The sequence below is a fragment of the Eulemur rufifrons genome, chromosome 17 (assembly GCF_041146395.1).
Source record: "Eulemur rufifrons isolate Redbay chromosome 17, OSU_ERuf_1, whole genome shotgun sequence".
Lineage (NCBI taxonomy): Eukaryota > Metazoa > Chordata > Mammalia > Primates > Lemuridae > Eulemur > Eulemur rufifrons.
The window spans coordinates 69,564,897-69,588,172 of record NC_090999.1 but is presented as its reverse complement, the minus strand read 5'-3'; the positions used below and the strand labels follow the sequence as shown (position 1 = coordinate 69,588,172).

Below are 23,276 nucleotides of genomic sequence, written 5' to 3'. Positions count from 1 at the left end.
TAGGATGAAGATTGGGAAGATCCTCCCTCACCTCTAAAATAGTGATAGCTTGTGCCTGTACTCATGAAGTCATATCTCTAAAAGTGTAAAGGTTAACTTCTTATATATCCACATTTTCATTCATATGTAGTTATTATCATTAGACATATAATATGCTAATTGACTTCTGTGTTGCTGAGTAGTAAAGTGCACCCCATGTTTTCTTGCATCCTAAATGACCTCTGTAAAATTATGATTAGCCATGCAAATGTACCATTGTCATCAGGAGGATAGTTTAAAATATTACAGTTCTAAATTTCACAGAGCATAGTGGCACATGATGCTTTAGCTGCTTCAAATTTAAACTACATGTTTAAAAAAGAATGCAAACCAAAATACCAAACTATAAGCCTTCAATTACAGAATTCATCCAACAGCTGTTACACAGGCAGTGTTTCCATTGATAGTAGGAGAGGGTTGCCTACATAATAAACACAGATTTAGACTTTGTTATTGAGCAAATAGTCATGTTGCTTTTTAACTATGTTTCCGAGATTCTAAAAATTAAAAGATGACATGTAAAGAAATAAATGTACATATTGAGAGGGCTTCGATTTTTGTCGGTATGCCATAAGAAGTGGCTTTTTGATTCTCTGAGTCTGGGTTTATATATGTGAAGCATAAAGAAAACATTCTATTGAATTAAGAATTGGTTCAGCTAAAAATGTCCTAATGGCATAAATGCTATTATAGATATCTGTCACCATCATCACTACCACCAGCACCCCTGTTACTACCATGCCGCAAGATATACTAGCTTAACATTATTTGTTGGAGAAGGGTAGCTGATTTTTTTTTTTTTTGATGTAATAGAAAATAGTAGTAATAATGGCTACTAAATGTTCTCCCTACTAGAGTCTCTGTCTACCCACAACAACTATTAGGGAAGTACCTCATGGTTGACACCTTTTAAGAGCAATGCAATTTTTAAAATTAGCACTTTAATAATGCTTTATAAATTACTTTCACATACAGAGTCCCAATTCAACCTCACAGTCATTGCATATTAGATGTTATTATAGTTTTCACCATAAGGTAAGGCCGCTGGGGCCTAGAAAGAGAATATTGTTTAAGAACACAAGGCTGGCAAGCCATAGAATCACAAACATGCCCAGAACAGATCACCTGATATCCCAAGCTCTTCTTTCTTTGAAACAAAAGCTCCTTCCATTATACGTATATCCCTTCTGTAAAAATGAAATTACAATCTTAGGAATCACAATTCTATAGATGCTGAGAATTGATCAGATATTTGTCTCTATTGTTTAAACAGTCAGTGAGAGGCTAGTGGGGAACAGAGCTTTTAGCTTTATCTTTAATTGACAAATAATAATTGTATATATTTGTGGGATAAAATGTAAGGTTTTCATACATGTATACATTGTGCAAAGCTCAAAGTAGGCTAGTTAATATAGCCATCACCTCAAATATTTATCATTTCTTTGTGGTGAGAATATTTAAAATCTTTTCTTTCAGCTATTTTGAAATATAAATCCATTATTATTAACTATAGCCACTGTGCTATGCAAGAGAACACCAGTACTTACTCCTCCTAACTGAAACTTTGTACCTGTTGACCAACTTCTCCCCTTTCCCTACCCAGCCTCTGATAACCACCATTCTACTCTCTATATCTACAACTTTGTTTCAGAGTCCACATATAAGTAAGAACATGTGGTATTTGTCTCTCTGTGCCTGGCTTATTTCATTTAAAATAATGTCCTCTAGGTTTATCCATTTCCTGTGTTTTTAGAATGAATACTATTCCACGGTGTATATCTCCCACATTTTTAATGCATTTATCCATTGATGGGTACTTAGGTTGTTTCAATATTTTGACTATTGTGAATAATGCTGCAGTGTACGTGGGTGTGCAGGCATCTCTTAGACATACAGATTTCGATTCCTTTGGGTATATACTCAGAAGTGGGACCCCTGAATTACATGGCAATTTTTTTATTTCTAGATTTGATGAGATTTTTTTTTACGTGTTACTGAAGTCTTTTATTACTATGGAAATAGTTTCATTTCAAAAACAATAAGTGTAGAAACTTGTCATGATAAAGTCATATTCATTTAATCCTTGTAACACCTTTCATCATGCTTATACATCTCCTTCTAACTTGTAGAAAATAACTATATGTATAATTTTTTTTGCCAGTAATGTAAATCAAATTATGTATTGTGTTACTCAGACAAATGCTTCTTACTTTCACAAAGCTGGCATTTTTGTTTTGTTTCAGAGATGGTGAATTGTATTTGAGTCGATCACTTGTCAATAGTTCTGATAAAATAATTCGAAAGGCTGGCTCTTCAATCTTCCAGCATAATGTAGAAGGTTGGAAAATTAATTCCTCTTTGGTCCTGGAGATAAGGTGAGTTTCTTTAATATGGCACAATAAATTTCACATCATGTTCTTAAGTACATTGAGCTTGGCAAACTTACATTGAACACTTGATTTATAAGTATGAATACTTTAAAAGAGGAGTGAACCAGCTCTATTTAATGTTGCTCAATGAAGAATGTGAAACCATAAAACTCAAATCATTTTAAAGTCAGAAATTTAAGGATGAATATGTGAGTTTGAATACAGTGTCTTTATATTAATGGAATAAAATATTCAACAGAGTACCAATATTTGACATACTTTACTCAATTACTCAGGATGGACATATATTTTGAGACTTATCTTTAACTTTTTCTCTATTGAATCTTCATTCTGATCTTGTATTTCCTCAATTAGATGAAAGTACAGCCTATTCAACTCCTATTTTGCTGACAATTGTAAATAAATTTGTCTTATTCTGCGAATTAGTATGTCTACGTGAGCTCATGTAAAAAGAATTGGTAAAAACCAGAAAATAAACTTTCTAGGTTACTGGCTTATTCTTTGTAAGAGTAGGCATTTTAGCTGAAACAAACTCTTGTAATCAAACTCAATGCATACACGTTTTGTCATTTTCTTCTATTATAATCCTATTACTAACAAGAAACATAAGATCATATCTTCCTAATTATGGAGAAAACAAATAGATTTTATTTTTTTCAATGTTTACTTTACATTGCTATTTTGGTTGGTATGTTTGAATTAGATCATTTTCAGAAAATCAGAACTCTTTAAAAAAGTTTGAGAGAACACATCCCTTTCCATAGTACAATCATTGTATTTTTCTAGTATTGGCAAAATGCTAGCTATTCAATGACTGGATATTAACAAGAAAATTTTATAAGAGTAGCTTATTAAGTAGTGATTAAGAGATAAAGGGGTGGTTAATTTGTGCAGGTTTCTACCTACTCACTTCTTGAATTATACTTACATATAATGTAGATCATAAGCAATGTGAAGGAAGAGTCTATTGCACTCATATTTAGGGCATGCGTGACAATTGATAGAATGCATTTCAGCAGAGGCACTCACTACATGTTGAAATGTACTTGAAAGAATGTCTGGAAATTTAAAAGAGACAGTGCCAGAGAAATGCAGGCATGGTTAGACTACTTTATTTTAAAGTTGGGAAGTGACTGGAAAGATAAACAGGGACCAAATCATGGCAATGTCAGGTGGTGTATGTTTGTTTACTTTTACTTTAGAGGTCTCTCTATATCTGTGGGCCTGGTACAAGAATGAGGAGATAGGGAGAATCTGATGACAAAGTTCATCAATTGGTGTCTTTTGGGTAGAATATGGCCAGCAAGAAAGATGTATCTCAACTACATAGAGAAAAAAAACCTTAAAGCCAATATTAAAAATCAGGAGATTCTTTATATAAAGTACAGATTTTCATAAACTCTTGAGAAATCGTAAGAGTGACAACTCTGAATCTGTATTCCTCCTGAGAATAAGTTGGTTGAAGCTGACATAGCCATGATCTCTCCAGTTTGACATTTTTACACCTGGAGCTCCCTCTTCTCATGATACCTCTGTCTTCCATCCCCAGCCCCGAATCTGAATTTAGAGATGAGACAATTATGAAGAAAAAGTTACAGGATGTGCAATGATATGGAGTCATAAACACAGATATAGTTTAGGGTAGAACAGAGTGAGGGTTCATATTTCTTGGAGTTAGATTGGAAAGAGAGAAATATAGGTGATTAAAAAGCAAAGATTGATCTATAAGGAGAAAGGGAACTTTCAAAGTGGATGGTTTAGCAAGAAGGGAGACAGGTAAGACTATACAGATCAGACAAAGTGATGAAAGAAAGTAAGATAAGATATTTTAGTAGTTTCATTACTATATGTAGCCATGATAAGTAATATGTCAGAAAAAAATCTAATAAGCAAATTAAGTAATTGACCCTAGTTTAATTAATATATGTGGATATGCTTTTCTAATATCTATACAAAATTGAATACTGCAGGTGTACATAAGGGTACAGATAAACATTTTTGTATTAAGATTTTAAAATTAAGGTTGATAAACATCTGAATTGATCCAAAAATTCATTATTGCAACTTTGCAAATTAATAAAGTTTGAATTCATATCATTGAGGGCAGTCTATTTTCAATTATAACAGCTGATAATATGAATGAAATGTTAGTCTGTTTTTGTATATTTCTCCTTAAGAGATAAAGATGTAAACAATAAAACAGTGAACAAATATTGAATAATACATACAAAGTTGTCGCTTCCTTGTAAGGAAAGAATAATTTGTAACACCATTATTGTACAATATGCAGTTTATAAAAATTATAATTGCCTAATAGCAGAGATGACTAGTTTTAATCAGTTTGACACCTGTAATAAAAAATTTAGAATATGAAAATGTCTAATTGTTGACTTAGCTTTTGAAAATATGTTTTTTAAAAGTCATACTGAAAACTAATCATGCAATATTTTGGATTATTATTTTTCTTTATTTTTTCCTTGCCTCTCTAGCATTTAAGAAGTATCATATTACTTTGTGTCTGTGAGTGGGTGTGGGTATATTTTTAAAGTGTGTTCAAAATTCTACTTTGAAGTTTTGATTAAGATATTAAATTAAGCATTTTTTATTTTAAATGATTGACTACACTTACAAATCTTTCTTATATTAAAATATCATTAGACTTAAAACGTTCTTATGATATTCCTAATAAATCATTTATTTACATTAAAATGTGAAATAGTTATTGAAGATACATTTTTTTTTCAAATTTATAGACATGATTTCCTTTCTTATTACTAATTCCTTCAGCTCCACATACCTTCTGTTACTTTCATAAGCACACAAAGAATTGATTCATATATAGTCACCAAACAATTGTACCTCTGTGGAGTTATCTAGAGAAATGGTTCCATATATTATATTATTTCATTGTACTTTGAAGATTCATGAAGATTTAGGGAGTTGGGCATTCTATAGCTAACTTTGCAATTAAAATAATTAGCTTAGTTTAAAGCATTGCTTTTATTGGAAATAGTTTGTGCTCTATTATTGTAAGCTAGGAAATGACACACTTAAGATGCATTAGATGTTTTGAATGAATCTGTGAACATTGTACTGAGAGATTATTTGGTCATCTCCAACACTTATAACTTGACATGTTTTTCCATACTTGAGTTATTTCTTTCTTTCTTTTTTTGTATTTTTTTCTTATGTTGACTAGAAACTCAGAGAACTACAAATACCAAGTATAGATGTATAGAAATGTACAGGCTCAGTTACTCATTGGAACAGCTTAATCACATCAAACTTAGAAAAAATATTTTCAACTTTTAATATCATTATATTATATATCAAAGTTTTTAAACAGATAAGACCTGCAGGTTAACTAAACATAATTTCAAATTTCTATATACTTACCTTTCAAAAAGAATTTGCTATTTCATTCATAGATCTACTTTAGGAAAATGTCTATATACAATTCTTACACCATTTTCTACTTACTTTGATCAATAAGTGACCAGTAGAGCTAATCTTGGATCACAAATTTATTAGTGGCAGAGTCAAGATTCAAATCCATGCCTGTTTGACCATAGAACCAGAGTCTTATTACAAAACAAATTTCTTGGAAGAGTATTTTTTTTTCTTTATAGAGGAAATCAAATTACAAAGAGTATATTTTAATACTCAAAATGCATACCGTCAAATGTATCTCTGTGGGGTACATGGTTTTATTTTGCACTAAAATAACAAAATATAAGATATTATTCATCTAATATTACCAAATTCTGGGCCAGCTATCAAATGGCAGTCTTAGGTGTAAGTTAAAGAAAAAAAAAATATTTGTAAGTATTGTGGGACAATTTTGCCTTTTCATTTAGTTGTATTTGTTTATGATTTTTATTTTGATACTAAAATATTGTTTTTATAACAGCTAGAACTCTTAAGTTCAGAAGTCCTAAACAAGCTAAAGGTTTTGTTTTTTAGAGCTTTGAGGCAAGTTGCCTTGTAAAAATAATCTTTTCAGACAAAAAATTGTTTGTTCTCTCTGCTTTTTTTTGTTAGAGGCAGAGTCTAGCTTTGCTGCCCAGGTTGGAATATGAGTAGCTAGGACTGTATTGATGGACCACCACGCCCAGAGAATTTAAAAAAAGAAAACTTTTTTTAGAGATGGAGGGTGGGGGGGGCGGAGTCTCACTATGTTGCCCAGCTGGTCTTGAATTCCTGGCCTCAAGTGATCCTTCGGCCTCTACCTCCCAAAGTGTTGGGATTACAGGCATGAGACGTCATGCCTGGCCCTGTCTGCTTTTTATAGGCTTATTGAAACATTTATCATCTCTTAACTTCGTTTTTTTCCTTTTATTGAACTATGTCAGTACCGGTTGAATTGATATAGAGGTTTTTTTTTTTTTTTTTTTTTGGAGGAGCAGTCTGGAGTCATTGTTTAAAGTTTGCTAAAACTGACTCCTAATATATGTATCATAACCTAATTTACTTCTGAATTTATGATACATTCTAACACTAAGGTCTGTCACACAGTACTTTCTGATAGAGTTAACAATGTCATTTCGATTAAATTTTACTTGTGGCATGTATGTTTGTTGCTGAAAATAAAAAACCTACAGAGAAAAAAGAGTGGCACCTGATGATAGGTTAGCTATAGTTGACATTTCACAAGTGATAACAATGTTTAGTGAATTAATTCTCTGGAACTCTGCTTGCTATTTTAAGTAATGGGTGATGTTAAAAAGGAAGTTGTAGTTGAAAATTCAGTTAAAAGTTTCTGTATCGAGTCGATTTTTGTCAGTTTAACTGTCTAAACCAACCTTTCAGTTTAAGCCAATATTGCCTAACAAAAATAGTTTTTATGACTAAGACTTTTAGTCTCACTAAAAGTGAAACATATTTTGAGATTCTTTCAGTTATCTTTAACATTAAAACAGTTGCTGAATTTAAGTGCCTGCTTATTTAATGAGGTTTCAAAAGTTGCATTATGATCACAAAAAGACCTATGAAGTGTCCTTTATTTGTTCTTTTAAGTCATGTACAGAAAACACAACTACCTTCTCTGAATATCTGGTGATAACTTGGCCACATATAAGGAAAATTGACGCTGGTAGAGCCTGCATATTAAATATTAGCTTTTGTTGATTAATGTTTCTTTAGAGTCTAGATGTAAGTCTGAGTTTTCTTTCTGTCTCTTTCATTTATGAAGGAAAGTAACAGGTTAAACAAAATTAAATTCATATTCGTTATCATCTGAGCTCTGAGCAAAAGCATATATATTCTCCTTGTTGATAAAGTGTTGTTTCAGTTCAATGCATATATGAATTTTTATGCTTCCCATGACATTTAGCTAATTATATTTGAGAATTAGCTTTAATTTTTTACATGTTTATAGTCTGAACAACAACTGGACTTATCAATTCCACAGTTATTTGCAGTTCATTAAATCTGTAATCTAAAAAATGTTTTCAGCCTGCTTGGGGGAGGGGTAAAAATCTAACATTTTTACACTGTTTCCAAAAAATATCAAGCACTTAAATCACAATATTATTCACTTACACTAATTGTTTTTGGTCTTTTTTTGCATCCTACACCAGGAATCTTATCTCAGAGAATTTCCTACGTTTTGAGTTCCTATAAAGTAGAAACTAAAAGTTTGCTTAAATATAAGAAAAGAAAACATACTGGAGTCATTCAAGGTTTCCCCTTTTTCCTTTTTCAGTTTAAAAGTGCAGATTCTGCACTAACAATTATTCTTAATTTTGCCCCAAGAAACTTTTTATGTTTTTATATATCAGTTTATGTGAGTTGGTACTTTTTATTGTTTTGAAAATAACTTTTACTATTTTTACTGTTTCCATTTAATAAAATAAACTACTGCTGAACCTATAACTTAACATTGGAAGCAATCATAACAATTATCGTCTGTACCTAATAATTATTTATCTCATTAAGCACTATTTTCTTCCAAGAGTTAAATAGCATGATGTCTTTTAAAAACTTTGCTGAACTCTTATAGTCCTCTTTTTTATATCATTTTTCCCTGAGAGTGAATAAAATAAAGATGTCTATACTCAGGAATTTGAAAGACATGTTTTAAAGTATTTTTGCTGCTGACTTTCTATAACACAGAATAGGTGCTGTCATTGGAAAGTCCCTCTTACTATTAGTTGACAAGCATGCAAGTGTTATCTTTTTGGACCAAGTAAAAAGGATTTTCCCTTTTGGATTGCCAAGCTACAGAACCTTCTTTTGAATCTGGACCTCTAATCTACTCACTTCAAGCATGCAAGCATACCACTACTTCTGAGTACATATCTTCAAATACATTTATTGCAACCCATTTAAATCATATTCAAAAGAAAATAGTACACCATCTACTTTGATGGGTTAACCACATCCGTGCAGTCTCTATGTTAAAGTCAGTCTTGTCATCTTCACAGGAAATGAGAAATTTTTGTTGAAATGCAGGTGTCACATATTACTTAAATTTTCCTAGACAAATAAGTGTTAGTTAATAAGTGTGTCCAAAAGTTTCTGTGTGTTGCCACTTTTAGTGCTAGTTGTTAAAGTTTGTGAAGAATCACTATGTGCTTGACATAATTAAATACTTTTCCATTTTCTGTAATTCATAAGCCCTACTATTGCTGATTTCAACTATAATTCTCTTCTTATATAACCTGTAATTTGTTAAGATAAATTGCTACGGTGTCTAATTGTATTTCTATCAATTTTTTTTATTTCATTTGTAGGGTATTTTTAGAGTTTCCTGTACAAATTCCACCCTATATGAACCCTGATATTCAGAATATTTGAGAAAAAAATTCAGAAAATATTGTTTTTCAGAGATCCAGTGGACATATCTCTTGTGTATGAAATCTGATAAAACAAAGTTTTGAATCACTTGGTTTTCTAGTTAGATCACACAATAAACTGGAAACTATTTAGAGCAAACCCAAATTAAGAGAAAAAAAAGGAAAGCTACTAGTGAGCTACTTTCCATCCCTCCTTGCTAATCATGCTTCTGCTTTTAAGTCTCGGTTGGAGAATTACTCTTTTGATGGAGTCAAGGGATTTGGTTAGATGTTGTGCTCAGTAATAAAATTTATCAATTATGATAGAGCTTAAACAATAATAGCACTAAAGTAAAAATAAGTCTGTCATATATTAAATGTTATAATGAAATAATGAGATTGTTTTTATTGCTTTGAAAATGCAAACTTGAAGTAAGAGCATTTTAGTAAAGAATATCCAATTTCTAGCCTAGTTGTAGAGCTTTTTAGATTGCTTTTTGCTCGTATATGTTTGGTAGCCTGAGGATAAAACAATTTCAGACTTTTGTAGGCTGGGTTCATAATTTCTTTGGCAATATAATTCCCTCAAAAACTAACTAGACTCTTGGGCTATTTCCCTGTAGTTAGTGCCAGCCTTAAATAACCACATCCAAAGATTTCTTCTGAACACAGTTCTTAAGAGTTCTGACTCTCCTCTAATTATTCTGACCTACCCCTCCCTTTCCTCAATTTCATGCCAGCCACTGTGAAGTCCTTTGAATCTACAGACTCATGTGAAAGACAATATCCCTGTTGCTGCTGGTATAGCTCCAATTTATAGCCTTATATTTTGTTAGTTGGGGTACAGAAATATTCAAGAGGTCCCAATCACTAGACTCTCAATTTGGATTATAGGTCATTGCCAGAGATGTATTCCTTTCCATCTTGGCTTACATGTTGGCTATTCCATGCTTGAGTTCACCTCTTTTAGTGCCTCCATAAAAGGAGAGGCCAACTTAAACCAACATACACTTTTTAACCATTCCACCAAAAACAACACATTTGTTAGATATAAGCCACAACTTCCAAATTATTGCAGACAATAGCTTTATCAGGTGGTTTTCTAATTTGGTTTAATTTTTTTTTTTTTTTTTTTGAGATTGGGTCTCACTCTGCTACCTAGGGTAGAGTGCAGTGGTGACATCATAGCTCACTGCAATCTCAAACTTCTGGGCTCAAGGGATCCTCCCACCTCAGCCTCCTGAGTACCTGGGACTGCAGGTGCGCACCACCATGCCCAACTGATTTTTCTATTTTTTTGTCTCTCTATGTTGCTTAGACTGGTCTCAGACTCCTGGCCTCAAGTGATCCTCTTGCCTTGGCCTCCCAAAGTGCTAGGAGTACAAGTGCGAGCCACTGCACACAGCAGGTGCTTTTCTATGTCATACCAAGGGTCGCCAGCTTTTCAGCCAGCTATGTTTAATTATCTTTTCCATCATCTAACTACTTAACATATGTATATGTTTTAGGTTTATGTAGCATCTCACATCTGTTATCAATTTATCTATTATTAGGTACGAGGTAGGCTAAGTTTCCATGAAAAAAGAAACCTTAAATACAGCGGCGATACAAGTTGGAAGTTTATTTCTCTCTCATATAAAATCACATGATCCATTCACATCCCATTTAAGGAAATTAATTGGCATGACCAAACCCAGCTGTACTTGGGTTTGGAAACTTGCAAATATTCTAGCTGAGCATCCAGGTGGCCAGTAAAACTTAGAGTGTTCAAATAATAGAAGGAAGAAGGAAAGAAATGAAACTAAGGAGCAGTTTGCTAATTCTACCATACATAATCCAATGTTATAGCTATTCATTTTTTTCCTCTGATGTACCCATCTTACCTCCTGGACTATTGAGCTTAGAAGAGAACTTTTATATACATTTGGTGCTATAGTGTTAATTCTTCTTCAGATAATTATAATGTACAGATTATTTGGATAAATGTGTATATATATATGTGTGGAAGTTCAATCCTTTTAATAGTGTTAACTTTGGTACAATTTAAAAAAAATTCAAGAAATTCCAATTCACCCTAACCAGACAATATTAAAATATATGACTATAGAAAATCTACTGAAGCTAGCAGAATAACTAGTTATGAAAAGTCAAGTCTTAGCAATTGTATTTATTTTATTTAATAAATTGATTTTTCTAAATACTTTAGCTTTTTTCACTCCACTAATACGTGTGTATACTATGTCTATTTACAAAATCATTAAGAAACTCTGCAAATGCTTTTTAAGACATTCTGTTTTCTGTAGAATCTGCTTAATTTGTTGATTTAATTACCACCTGAAAATTTAAGATTAGTAGGTTCCTAATTTATATTTCATCATATGTTACTTTGTAAATAATATCACCAGTTCTTGGATATGCTGTCATTAATGTAAAAATTTGCTTGTATTTCAAATATAGGAAGAACATACTTCGTTTCTTAGATGCAGAAAGAGATGTCTCAGTGGTCAAGAGCAGTTTTAAGCCTGGTGATGTCATACACTATGTGCTCGACAGGCGCCGGACACTAAATATTTCTCATAATCTACATAGTCTCCTACCTGAAGTTTCACCAATGAAAAATCGCAGGTTTAAGACCTGTGCAGTTGTTGGAAATTCTGGCATTCTTCTAGATAGTGAATGTGGAAAAGAGATTGACAGTCACAATTTTGTAATAAGGTGAGCTTTATTCTGTTCCTAGAGATTGTAATTTCTTCAAAGATGTTTTACTCAGGGAGAGAAAACTGGCAGAAATGTTTAAATTTAATACCAAGTATTATTAAAAGCTCAAACAAATATTTATGATATCCTTTTCTGTGTAGTATTCAAATTCACATTTACCCTGGAATAGAAAATTGTAATAATTGTGTCATTGAAAGAAAAGTGATCTTATTGTAGCAATAAGATTCACAGCAGATTTTTGGGTGGGATTGGAGGAGGTGAATGGCAATTTTATTAGATTTAATATTCACACATAAAAATATTTTTCCTAATATCTCTTCTTTATATGTATTAGTTTTGTGTAAATTTGTATAAAGATTATGAACATTACTATACAGTGATGTAATCAATGTAAGTTAATTTTACTCTGTCACTGATAGCTATTTAGCAGATTCTAAGAGCATAATTTACCAAGTTTATACTTGATACCTTGGGCCAAATTGCCTCCATTATTCTTTATATGTAGTATTTGTGTTTGTGAGTATATTTCCATTTTTTTTTTCTTACATAATTAAACATTCCTGTTTGGTTTTCAGAAATGGTCAAAAGGCATTTGATAATTATATGTTTGGTTAATTTTTATTATCTAAGAAAAAAAAACCTCGAGTAGAAATGGAATTGTTATGACATCATCGATATTAGCAGTTTTTAATTCCCAATTATCATATCTGTACAGTTTTTGGCTGGTTTTAGTTAATTCTAGGTCCTTAGAAGATTTTTCTGAATGAATAAAACACAAATATTGAAATATGAAGTTGTCCAATAAAAAGATAGATATGCTGAGTTGACATGTTGACAAATACCTAAAGTTCCTTGAAGATATGCTGGCATGCAGCCTGTGAAACTACAGATCTCGAAAAAATCTTTGAGAAGTGAAATCTTAAAAATAAAAATAATTATATATGTATTATAAGTAGGCAGCTACTTTTTTTTTATAAAACAGTAATATCCGTGAAAAATTGAACATTATCAAATAAATACAATTAATAATAATGAATGTAATTGCAAACATTTTACCTTTTTATCTTGCCTTTGCTCAATTGAGTGGAGGGTCAGAGATTGATTTGACACCAGTTGAGCCCATAGAAATCTGAACTCTTAACTTGATTGGACTGAGAGGAAAGCTCTGCAGACATATAGATATACAAAGAAAATTGTGTACAAAGAGGAGGTAAAAATATTTGATGAGGATATGACAATGGAAGTAGAAGTAATGAGCTTCAAACATTGAGGACTGTGTGAAGTATAGTTTTGAAGGAAATGTACGGCTTCTAGAATTTCTGAAGTGACCCCAATCACAGGGCAGATAAAATAAGGAAGTAAAGATCTCAAGGCATAATTAAACTTCTTGCAATGCAAAGAAAGGTATTTTAAAAGGTGAATAATACTAGAGTAAAACTGGGTCCAAATGTGATTGACTTCTTGTTTCTGCATCCCTCTAAGCTTGGCATTGAAGCTTGTCTAAGCCATAAGATTTGGCCCCCCTCTGACTCTGAAAGGAAGATGGCTTTTACAATCTGGGCAATGAAAGAGGCCTGATGACAGTAGTTTCCCTATTTTATATTAGTTCATTGATACTGCTTCCTGCTTCCTGCTCTGGCTTTGTTACTCTAATTTCTATTGAAATTCTAATGCCCTAATTCTTTGCATTATTCCAATTCCCAAACTGCTGAGTTCTTATCTCATGCTATTGTGTCTCCAATAAGTGAGTTCCTACACACTTTCTGTGTCTTAAGAGTGACTGGTGTTTCACCTTGCTTTATAGTACAGCCTCTCGTTTTCATTTCTCCTGTCGTCAGTTTCGAATGCTATATATCTTGCACTTTATCTCACTTGTCTGTAATTAGCTTTGGCCAGCCTATAGGTTTTCAGATTACTGTGCTCTGGTCTACCCATGAATGAAATTTTGATTTCACAAAGTCTTACTGCTGACCTCTCTTATTCTAAAATTAAAGACCATTTTCTCTTTCGCCAGCTAAGCAGCAACAGTAAGATAACTGGCAGCATGGCTCTCACAGTTCTACTACAGACTGCTGACCATTTAGATCACTGCTGAGCTACTCCTGGTGCTCCTCCAGCAAAATACCTAGACTCCAGGGACTTGGCTAATGCATATATGCTTTTTTCTTTCTTTTATGTTTTGGGCACCCAATTTCATGCCTTCTTTATAGAATTAAAACCCTATAACCTGCCTTAGATTAATAAACTCCCACTCCAACCTTGGCATATTCTTTGATCATTCCTAGAGCAAGCCAACTCCAATGATGTCCAGTAAACTTGTTTACCTGTTTTTACTCCATACTCTGTGGGTCCTAAATTCTTAATTTACCTTACTGAGAACTGTCGGATACATCTGAGTGCCTGTTGTCACTATTTTCAATCAACTAAGGTCTAATGTTTTAGCAGTGCACTGGGAGGAATTGCTTTACCATTTCTTTAAGTGGGAACCTTAGTAAGTCCATAGTTACATTATGTCACACTTTTTTGTGCATTGTGAGTTTACCTTCTTTTAGACTTCATGAGTGTACTATCTACACATTCAAAATTTAAAAGGTACAATTTTTGCCCAGATAACTAACAATATTAAATAGTGTGGAAAAATACTTTGAAAACTTTGAGAATAATGTTGAAATAGTTGATCAACTAGTATCTTCTCTTACTGGTAGTTTCCAGGAGATTTCTATTCTCAGAAAACTAAAGGCTTCAGATGAACTAAATGAGAGTTATTATATAAGTATATATTCCACAAAAAATTTTAACAATCTCAATTCAATGTATACTTATTTCTATAGTTTTTAATACAAAAGTACTTTTACAGTTCAACCAGAGTTTATAAACTTAAAGAAAAGCTAGTTAGGTTTGCTAAATTTTATATGGGTAGATAGATACAAATATAGTTATGGCTTGGAATATCATTGTGTATTTTTCATATACATTCCTATAAATCTAAAACCTACTAGAAATTTTTTTCTTTATTTTCTTTCCCTTCCTTCCTTCCTTCTTTGGTTCCTCCCTTCCTCCCTCCCTTGCTTCCTTCCTTCCTTCCTTCTTTCTTTCCTTCCTCTTTCTGTCTCTTTCTTTCTTTCTTTTTCTTTCATTTTTTCATTCTTTCTTTTCTTTCCTGCACATTTTTACTGTTTTCCAAAAATAGAAGTTGGAATGTTCTAGGTTAAAGTATGTGCTAGGGAAGTGCAGCCCAAATTTTCTGATTATCCAAGAAAAATACTGGATTTTATAAGAAACAATTTTAGAAAGTGTCCACTTTTTTGAAACAAAGGCAGCAGAAGAAAAATCATCTTTGTTATTTAACACCTAGTTGGGGAACTCATTTCTTTGAGTTTCGTTTTGTCACTTTTATTATGGACTTGTATGATGATCACTTACTTATTCTACAATATTTAATAGTGGACATACTTGGATGCTTTTTCTATTTGTGGACTGAAAAATGTGGGTTTTTTTACTGTAGAAAGCATAGCAAGATACTGATAGTTGGTTATTATTGAATACTGGATGGCTGTGGCAAAGTTCAGTTAGTACTTAAGAACCATCATTCTAAATGAAAAAAAAAAATAAGCAAAAGTAATGAATAAAAACTGTGGCTTCTAAATAAAGACTGTCGCTTCTTGCCAAAGGGCATGTGACTCCATATCCCTCATTTTATTAATTAGGACACTCCTAAGAACATATCCTTCAAACTAGTGAGCCAGAAAATGAGCTGCTGTGTCTGGCAATGTTAATAATGAAAACAAATTCTCCCAGTGCCTAAACTAGCTGCAAGTTAGATCCTTTTGAATAGTTCATTAATAGAAATGGGAATCTCTAAAGTCAAAGAATTATGTCAGGCTTAGTAAAGAGGGAGGAATAAAGCAGAACTCAATGATGCCCATTTTTCCTTGAAGACAAAAATAAGTTGATTTTATCTCAAAGATGCCAATTTGTAATTGATAGGTAGAAATAATTTAAATGTAGAGTGTATGAGACAAAAATCAAAGACTACATGGTAATAATTTTAATAATAAAAGAGAATTCTTTAGACTCATATATGAGTGTTCATCCTATAGACATTTTTATTATTTTTTTCTGATATTATCTTTCCTCCATATGATATATATATATTTCAAGGTCATATTGTGTTACATCTTAACCGTCTTAGATTTGTAACAACCTTTGAAAAAAAAATCTAATCTAACTTATGAATATCAACAAATTAATCACTTCATTGTGGAGACAAGATCTTCAATGACATATTATCGTACCTGACTTCCATGCTTCCTTACAGCTCTTGTCTTTCTCACAGCATTCTGGCTCATGGTTGTGTGCCGGCTGTCTTTCTTTCCCCAAGTGTGTGTGGCCGTTTGTTATTTCACATGTACCTCCTCCATCCTAGAAAGTCCAGAAAAACTTTTGCCTTAAAAATCAATCAAACCTCATTCTTCCTTGAAATAATTTCCTAACCATGCTCAACTGGTTAACATTATTACAAAATTTTACTAACAATTTTTAGAATATCTCAAACTTCTCATGTAGATATATTTTGCGTATATCTGCATAGCTATAGAAATGGATGGTTGGTTGGTTGGTTGACCATATAGCCTGTGTTTCAAGTTTGTTTATTTGTTTCTCAATTTTCCTATTAGATAACAAGTTTGTTGAGAGAGAGAGAGAGAGAGAGAGAGTCTGCTTGCGTTGGGCATTAATTAGTGAAGTGACTCCTTAAGAATTACATTCACCCAGGTATTAGTTCAGGTTGCCCTCTAACTTTATAAACCAAACCATTATTTTAGATGAAATCTTCATTCAACATTAATTAGATTTTTACTGTAACCTTTTTTTTTGAAAGGGCTTTAAAGAAATAATAAGCTGTATTCTTTAACAATGTACAGAATTTATTATAACATGCAAATGGAAATCTCTTGTTCCAAATGGTTGTCCTATTGGGGAATGAGGCAAGGGGCATATAAATGGCATTATTGTCCTCTGTAGTATAGTTTTGGAGAATGTTATTTTTAATATCTCACACAAAATATTTTATAATAAGCCTGTGAAAGGTGACAATGTTATACATTTGCACATGTATAGACACATGCACTGTCATGCATTTCCTTTCCTACAAGAGATTACTCTCTCAGTGGCCATTTGTATCATTAATTAATTGATTACATTAAATGATTATTTCAGTGGGATATTATGCACAAAGGACCCCGGTCAATATTACATGATGCTTAAAGTAATAAAAAGTGAGCATAAATATACAAACATAAATTAAAGCCTAATATTGATTGCCTAATGAGTGACTCAATATTGAACTGATTTGTAAAATCTAGATCTCATGTACATAGATACCTAAATAACATAAAAATAAACCTAAGAGTAAAATTTTTATTTCTTATCAAAAAGGTCTAAAACTGTAATTCAAGTAACAGTGTCAAGTGCAGTATGATCAATGTTTTTATATATGAAACCCTTAAAATACCTAGTGCATGTTTCCTTAATAAGCAAATGCCAACTTGCAAAGAAAGAAGCTTGGCTCAGATAGAAAAATAAGGGAAATCAATCATAGACTCAAGTTAAAAATAACTTATTTTTTGCCCTGCAATTCTCTCTGATAAGGAAGGTTATAAAGGATGATAAAGTTCTTGTGACATTAATGATTTTGTCATTTAGCTAAAGAGAGGCAAGATTTTGACTAATTTAATTGGCCATTGATGTGTCAGTTATATACTCTCTCCCACCTGCTTGAGAAGAAAAGCAAATGTGAGCATAAGAGGACATACTATTTTAGTATTATTTCTTAGACTTATTTCTTCAAAGATTGATAGGAATTTTGAATACTCTGGATGGACTATCTTAAAACTGCAGGAAACTATGATTTCCCTCTGTGAGATTCCTCATCAGTAGAGCAGGCACAGATCATGATCTGTACAAAATACTATTCAGTTACATATATAATTCAATTTCCAATATTCTCTTTTTCCTCTCTGGGATAATTTATTTCATTCTTCAAATAACATCTGTGTCTCTGGTATTGTTAAGCATGGAGAAGTGTAATTTTAAGCCTTATAGCTTTGTTTCATTAACTAATAAAAGGGAAATTCCAAATGTTCCTTTGACTCATGCTACACTTCTAACATCAATAGTAATGATGTGTGCAGGCAGAAAGAAGATAAAATGTATGTGATTTTAAAATTGTAAAGCACTAAAACACTACTTTATGCTAGTACTTATAATATCAGTGAATTTAGGGGCCTCTAGAAATAATTCCCTCAAATTTAGAAACACATTGATTTCATATTATTCTTGAAAACATTTAAAAAGAATATAATCTGTTAAAAGTTAAATATTAAGTTATTTTATGAAAAGCCATAACTTATTACATTATTTTATTCATACAATAAATTTTAATGATGCTAATCATGGGTCACTGATGAGTACTTCCCAGTTACAGAAATGAATGTCTACATTCCTTCTTAAATGAAAACTTGTGCTATATGGGGTTAGGAATAATCACTAAACATAAAGTATCCAAAGACACATAACAAATTAAAAATATTAGTCTATGGCTAGTTCTATTATGTCAAATAATGCAGAGGGATTTATAGAAATTTTGAGAGAATAAGGAATGCTGCCAGCACTGAATGAGGCTATTCAAACTCAGAATTTTACTTGAAATCTTTGAGGTGTTACAGAATAACTCTATGTAGATTACTAATCTTTAGATATAACACATAATACATTTTAAGAAGATATTATTGGTCATTTTAAAGTATTAGTTAAGTGTCACGAACTCTCTGAGAGTCTGCTATACACTAACCAGAACACAGCAAACATCTACATACCTTAAATAATTAGCTAAATGTCTACAGATTCAGTCACCTTTAAAAAGTTGCTGAACAATATTCAACTGAATCAATAGGTAATGGTGAATTCCATAGTAGCTGTATTGTAGAATACTTTTAAACTTTACATACAATTTATGGGAGAGTCAAAATAGTACCATATCTGAGCTAAATTTAACCCCTTTTAATATCACATAAAGAAGAATAGTGATAACACTTGAAACTTCATTAAGGTAAACAAAAGCTGGTAGAATTAGAGAAATTGTCCAATCGATATTATTTTCTAAATTTTATATTTGGATTATCTGATGTGCTACATATCATAGATATATAGAATGAGAGATAAATATATAGATAGAAAACAGATGATAGATATGAGAGAGAAAGACAAGAGTGGAGAGAGAGAAATAGAGGAGAGAGAGAGAGACAAGGAGGGAGGGAGAGAAAGCAAAAAAAAAAAAAAAAAAGAATATGAACCAAATTATTGCAGTGCTGCACAGGAAAACCAGCTGTCCTTTATAGAGTCCAAGAGTCCAATCAGAGTTTATTTATTGTAGGTGATATTGGATGAAGTTTTTAGCCTTCCTATATTTAGTTTTCTAATTTAGAAACTGAGATTATTTACATGCATTATTTTTCTCAGAGACCACAGAGTGATAGAATTGCCCCTATAAAATCTCTGCCTTAAGTTTACCCCACCATGTATACTTCTTTATCTAAAGGTGTACTGTAAAATTTCAAGAATTTAGAGTTGGAAAGACTGCACATATCATTTATATATCATCAGAGGTAAAGCAAAATAGGTTTAGAAAAATATCTTCATGGAATCAGTTTAAAGTTCCATTTGAATCCTTTCTTGAGCTATTTTTCTACTTTGTGTAGTTGTAGAATTATTCTAATAGTGTATATCTTACATTAAAGAACATATTTATTTAGTGGTGGAAATTGTTTTTGATTTTGTGAAACTATTGTTAAAGTGCTTTTAAATATTTCTGTAGTTATTTTTCAAGGTTTTTGGATAATCTACTCCCATGTGTATTTACAGAAAAATATATTCTAATATTTGTACTATCTGTACTCAAGAACTCCATAAGCTTAATAATATAGAATATTTCTATAAAAATATTCAGATATTCCCTAATACTGATGCTAAGAGATGGCAGAGGGCAAGTTTTCCTTTCATTTCCTCTGTTCTCATCCCCACCTTTGTTGGAAAAGTGATGGTGAATCCTTCGCATTCTCTGTGCTAGCTGGGGATTGTGGGAACTGTCAAGCAGCACCTCAGTGCTGGTTTCCCATGAAAGAGAAACCCTGTCCCTCTCTGACAACAAACAAATTTGGTCCTATACTGTTTTTCGAGTTATATGGTGGGCTCTGGGCGAGGTGATCATTAACCGTTGTAATTGGCCGCTGACATTGTTTGATCATAAAATACCTCTCCTCACTGATTAAACAGAGAAACTATTAAGTAGAAATAGTGAGTCTTATTTGAGAGATTCAGAAACCAACTAATAGCTACTAGACACTTTTTCTTGATCAGTTCTGGCTATTAGTTAGAATTACTTATTTAATTTTGTTTATTTACTTGTTTCTTTCTACTTTCCTTTTCTCCATCTGTCTTTTCCCTATTTTCCCTCTAGCCTAAATCACTTTCTTCTATTTACTCCTTTTTTTTCATTTCTTAACCAATATCCTCAGTTCATGCCCTGCAGCTTTTCTTCCCCTTGACTACTTCCCTCCTGACTCCCTCGTGTTGCATATTGTTTTCCCTTAAAACTGTGGTACCCAACCTCTAGGCTGTGGACTGGTAGGAGTCCATGGCCTGTTAGAAATTGGGCCACACAGCAGGAGGTGAGCAGCAGGGAGCTAGTGAAGCTTCATCTGTATTTATAGCCGCTCCCCATCACTGGCATCACCACCTGAGCCTCGCCTCCTGTCAGATCAGTGACTGTCTCCCATCACCCTTCTAGTTGTAGGACCTTCTAGTTGGGACCTTCTAGTTGTAGGAAAACAAGCTTAGGGCTCCCACTGACTCTGCATTATGGTGAGTTGTATAATTATTTCATTATATATTACAATGTAATAATAATAGAAATAAAGTGCACAATAAAAGTAATGTGCCTGGAGCCATCCCTAAACCACACCCCCATGACCTCCAGTCCATGGAAAAATTATCTTCTGTGAAACTGGTCCCTGGTGCAAAAAAGGTTGAGGACCACTGCCTTAAAAAACAAGAACAGCAATCGGAGATCAGTTAAGACAGCCATTTAAATATATACATGTTTATGTAAGTAAATCCTTGCTACTCAAAGTGTGGTCCTGGACTATCAGGGTTGGTATTATCTGGAAGCTTGTTAGAAATACAGCATCTTAGAACTTGTACTGGGCCTGCTGAGTTAAAAAGTGCATTTGATCACGGTGCCCAGGTGATTATTATGTGCATTAAGGTTTGAGGTTTACTAGCCTAGACAATAGAGAAGCTGAAGCCCCCCACCATTTCTAATTTATTTAGCCTGTATCTTTAGGATCCGGCACCAAGATTGATACATTGAGGTTGGACAATGTGTACAAAGTTACAGTTAGACAGGAAGCATAATTTCTAGTGTTCTCTGACACCATAAGGTGACCATAGAAAATACCCATGTAATTTATATTTCAAGACAGCTAGAAGAAAAATTTTTAAATGGTATCACCACAAAGATGATAAATGTTTAAAAGGATCGATATGCTAATTACTCTAATTTGATTATACAATGTATGCATGCATTGAAATATCACAATGTATCCCATAAATATGTATAATTATGTGTCAATTATAAATAAAAAATAATTAATAAAAATATATTTTTAAAAGAATATACTACCAAGAAAAAAAATTGACCATTAAGGTATATAGTATTTATTTATTGAATGCATTAATGCAGGGTTTGAGAAAAATTTGGTTTGTATTCATGTGTCTATTGTCTTAGAATTTTATACAACACTGAATTCTAAAATTAATACATATAAGGTGTCATATATAAAGAAAGATATTATAATGTAAACCCTTACAAGAAAATGCAAGTATGAAGGGTGATATAGTGAAATGTCCTAGAGATGGAGGATCAGAAAACCTGGGTTCCGAACATTCACTACAAATGTAATAGTAGACAAACATCATTATTCCCACTATCCAGTGGGGTCAATGATAGCAAGCTTATTAATGCCAGCGTATTTTCCTAAGTTATCAGATGGGACTGTAGAGTAAAGAAAAGCATAAACTGTTAAAGCTAAACTAATAATGAAAGATATTAAATCTCCTGTTATTTGAGTTCATTGTCATAGGTAAAAATTAAATTTGGCACTGCATTTTCTAACAGCTGTGACTACAAGGGACACCCATTGATTAGAACTACAAATTCTCATTGTCTGATATAGACAAGAAGACAAACTTTTCCCAAATTCATCAAGTATACATAAAGTTGATCCTAAATAACTGAGTATAACTGACACTGAATAACGTATTAGACAATATGATATGGAAAGACAAGGAAACACTTCTGAAATAGATAGATATGTCTACAAAATATGAGTACATAAAATTAGATATAAATGTAATGAATATATATGTGCCCTTAGGAAGCTAAAATAATACAGTAAAGATATATTACTTTATGATGATCTACATTCCTGAAAGAAGGGATGACATGTTTCACAAAAGAACAAGATGGAGGAACTGACTTCCCTTGACTGAATGTACAATGCATTTTTATAACTCAATCAATTTTTTATTCTCCACTGGTGGGTAATTTATAGCAAACTTTAAATCATACTCTTGCCCTTATATGAATTCTACCTCTTTTATAACAAAATAAACTCTTTACTGGGAGAGAAAAAATGCCTTTTATTTCACACATGTTCACAAAGAATTGACTTAATTCTTTATCCTTCCACTCTTACGGAGAACATGTTTTTCCTTTACTCAAATAGCAAATGGCAAACAACTAAGTTTATGATGGAGGGCCAGGTCCAGGGCATTAGAATGATTTTTTAAAAATTATTATTAACTTAAATAACCACTTAATATTTTAAGAATAGTTATATGCAATATTTGGTACATGTATTTTCCATTTTTACTTTGCTTAATATTTTATTCATATTGGATCTATGGAATTTTATAATTTTTATAAAACTAAATTTGCATTTTATCTATTAATTTTTATCATAGAATTCAAGTTTTATGTAGAATTCAGAATTAGATTTTATTCTAATTATTTTTAAATTTAACACCTAAAACTACAAATGAAACTTGGATTGTGATGTGAAGTGTAGCTCTTTTGTTCTAATTATGTCACTCCTCGTGTAAAAACGATTTTATCTATAAGAGATAATATACAGGGTCCAATGTCCCTGGGCAAGGAGGTAAATTAATTTGGGGCGTAGTGTGTGGAGCCATTTTACAGAGGAATGGCATACTCAAATTTGAATTTTAAAAAATA

General features: G+C 32.3%; 1 protein-coding gene across 1 annotated transcript in view; it reads left to right on the top strand.

Moving 5' to 3' along the window:
* ST8SIA4 (ST8 alpha-N-acetyl-neuraminide alpha-2,8-sialyltransferase 4) overlaps positions 1-23,276 on the top strand; it is an 88,773-nt gene that overhangs the window by 4,963 nt on the left and 60,534 nt on the right. The window contains exons 2-3 of the mRNA XM_069492514.1: positions 2,283-2,414; positions 11,663-11,920. Coding sequence (XP_069348615.1) covers positions 2,283-2,414; positions 11,663-11,920 — 390 coding nt within the window. The remainder of the gene's footprint in view (positions 1-2,282; positions 2,415-11,662; positions 11,921-23,276) is intronic.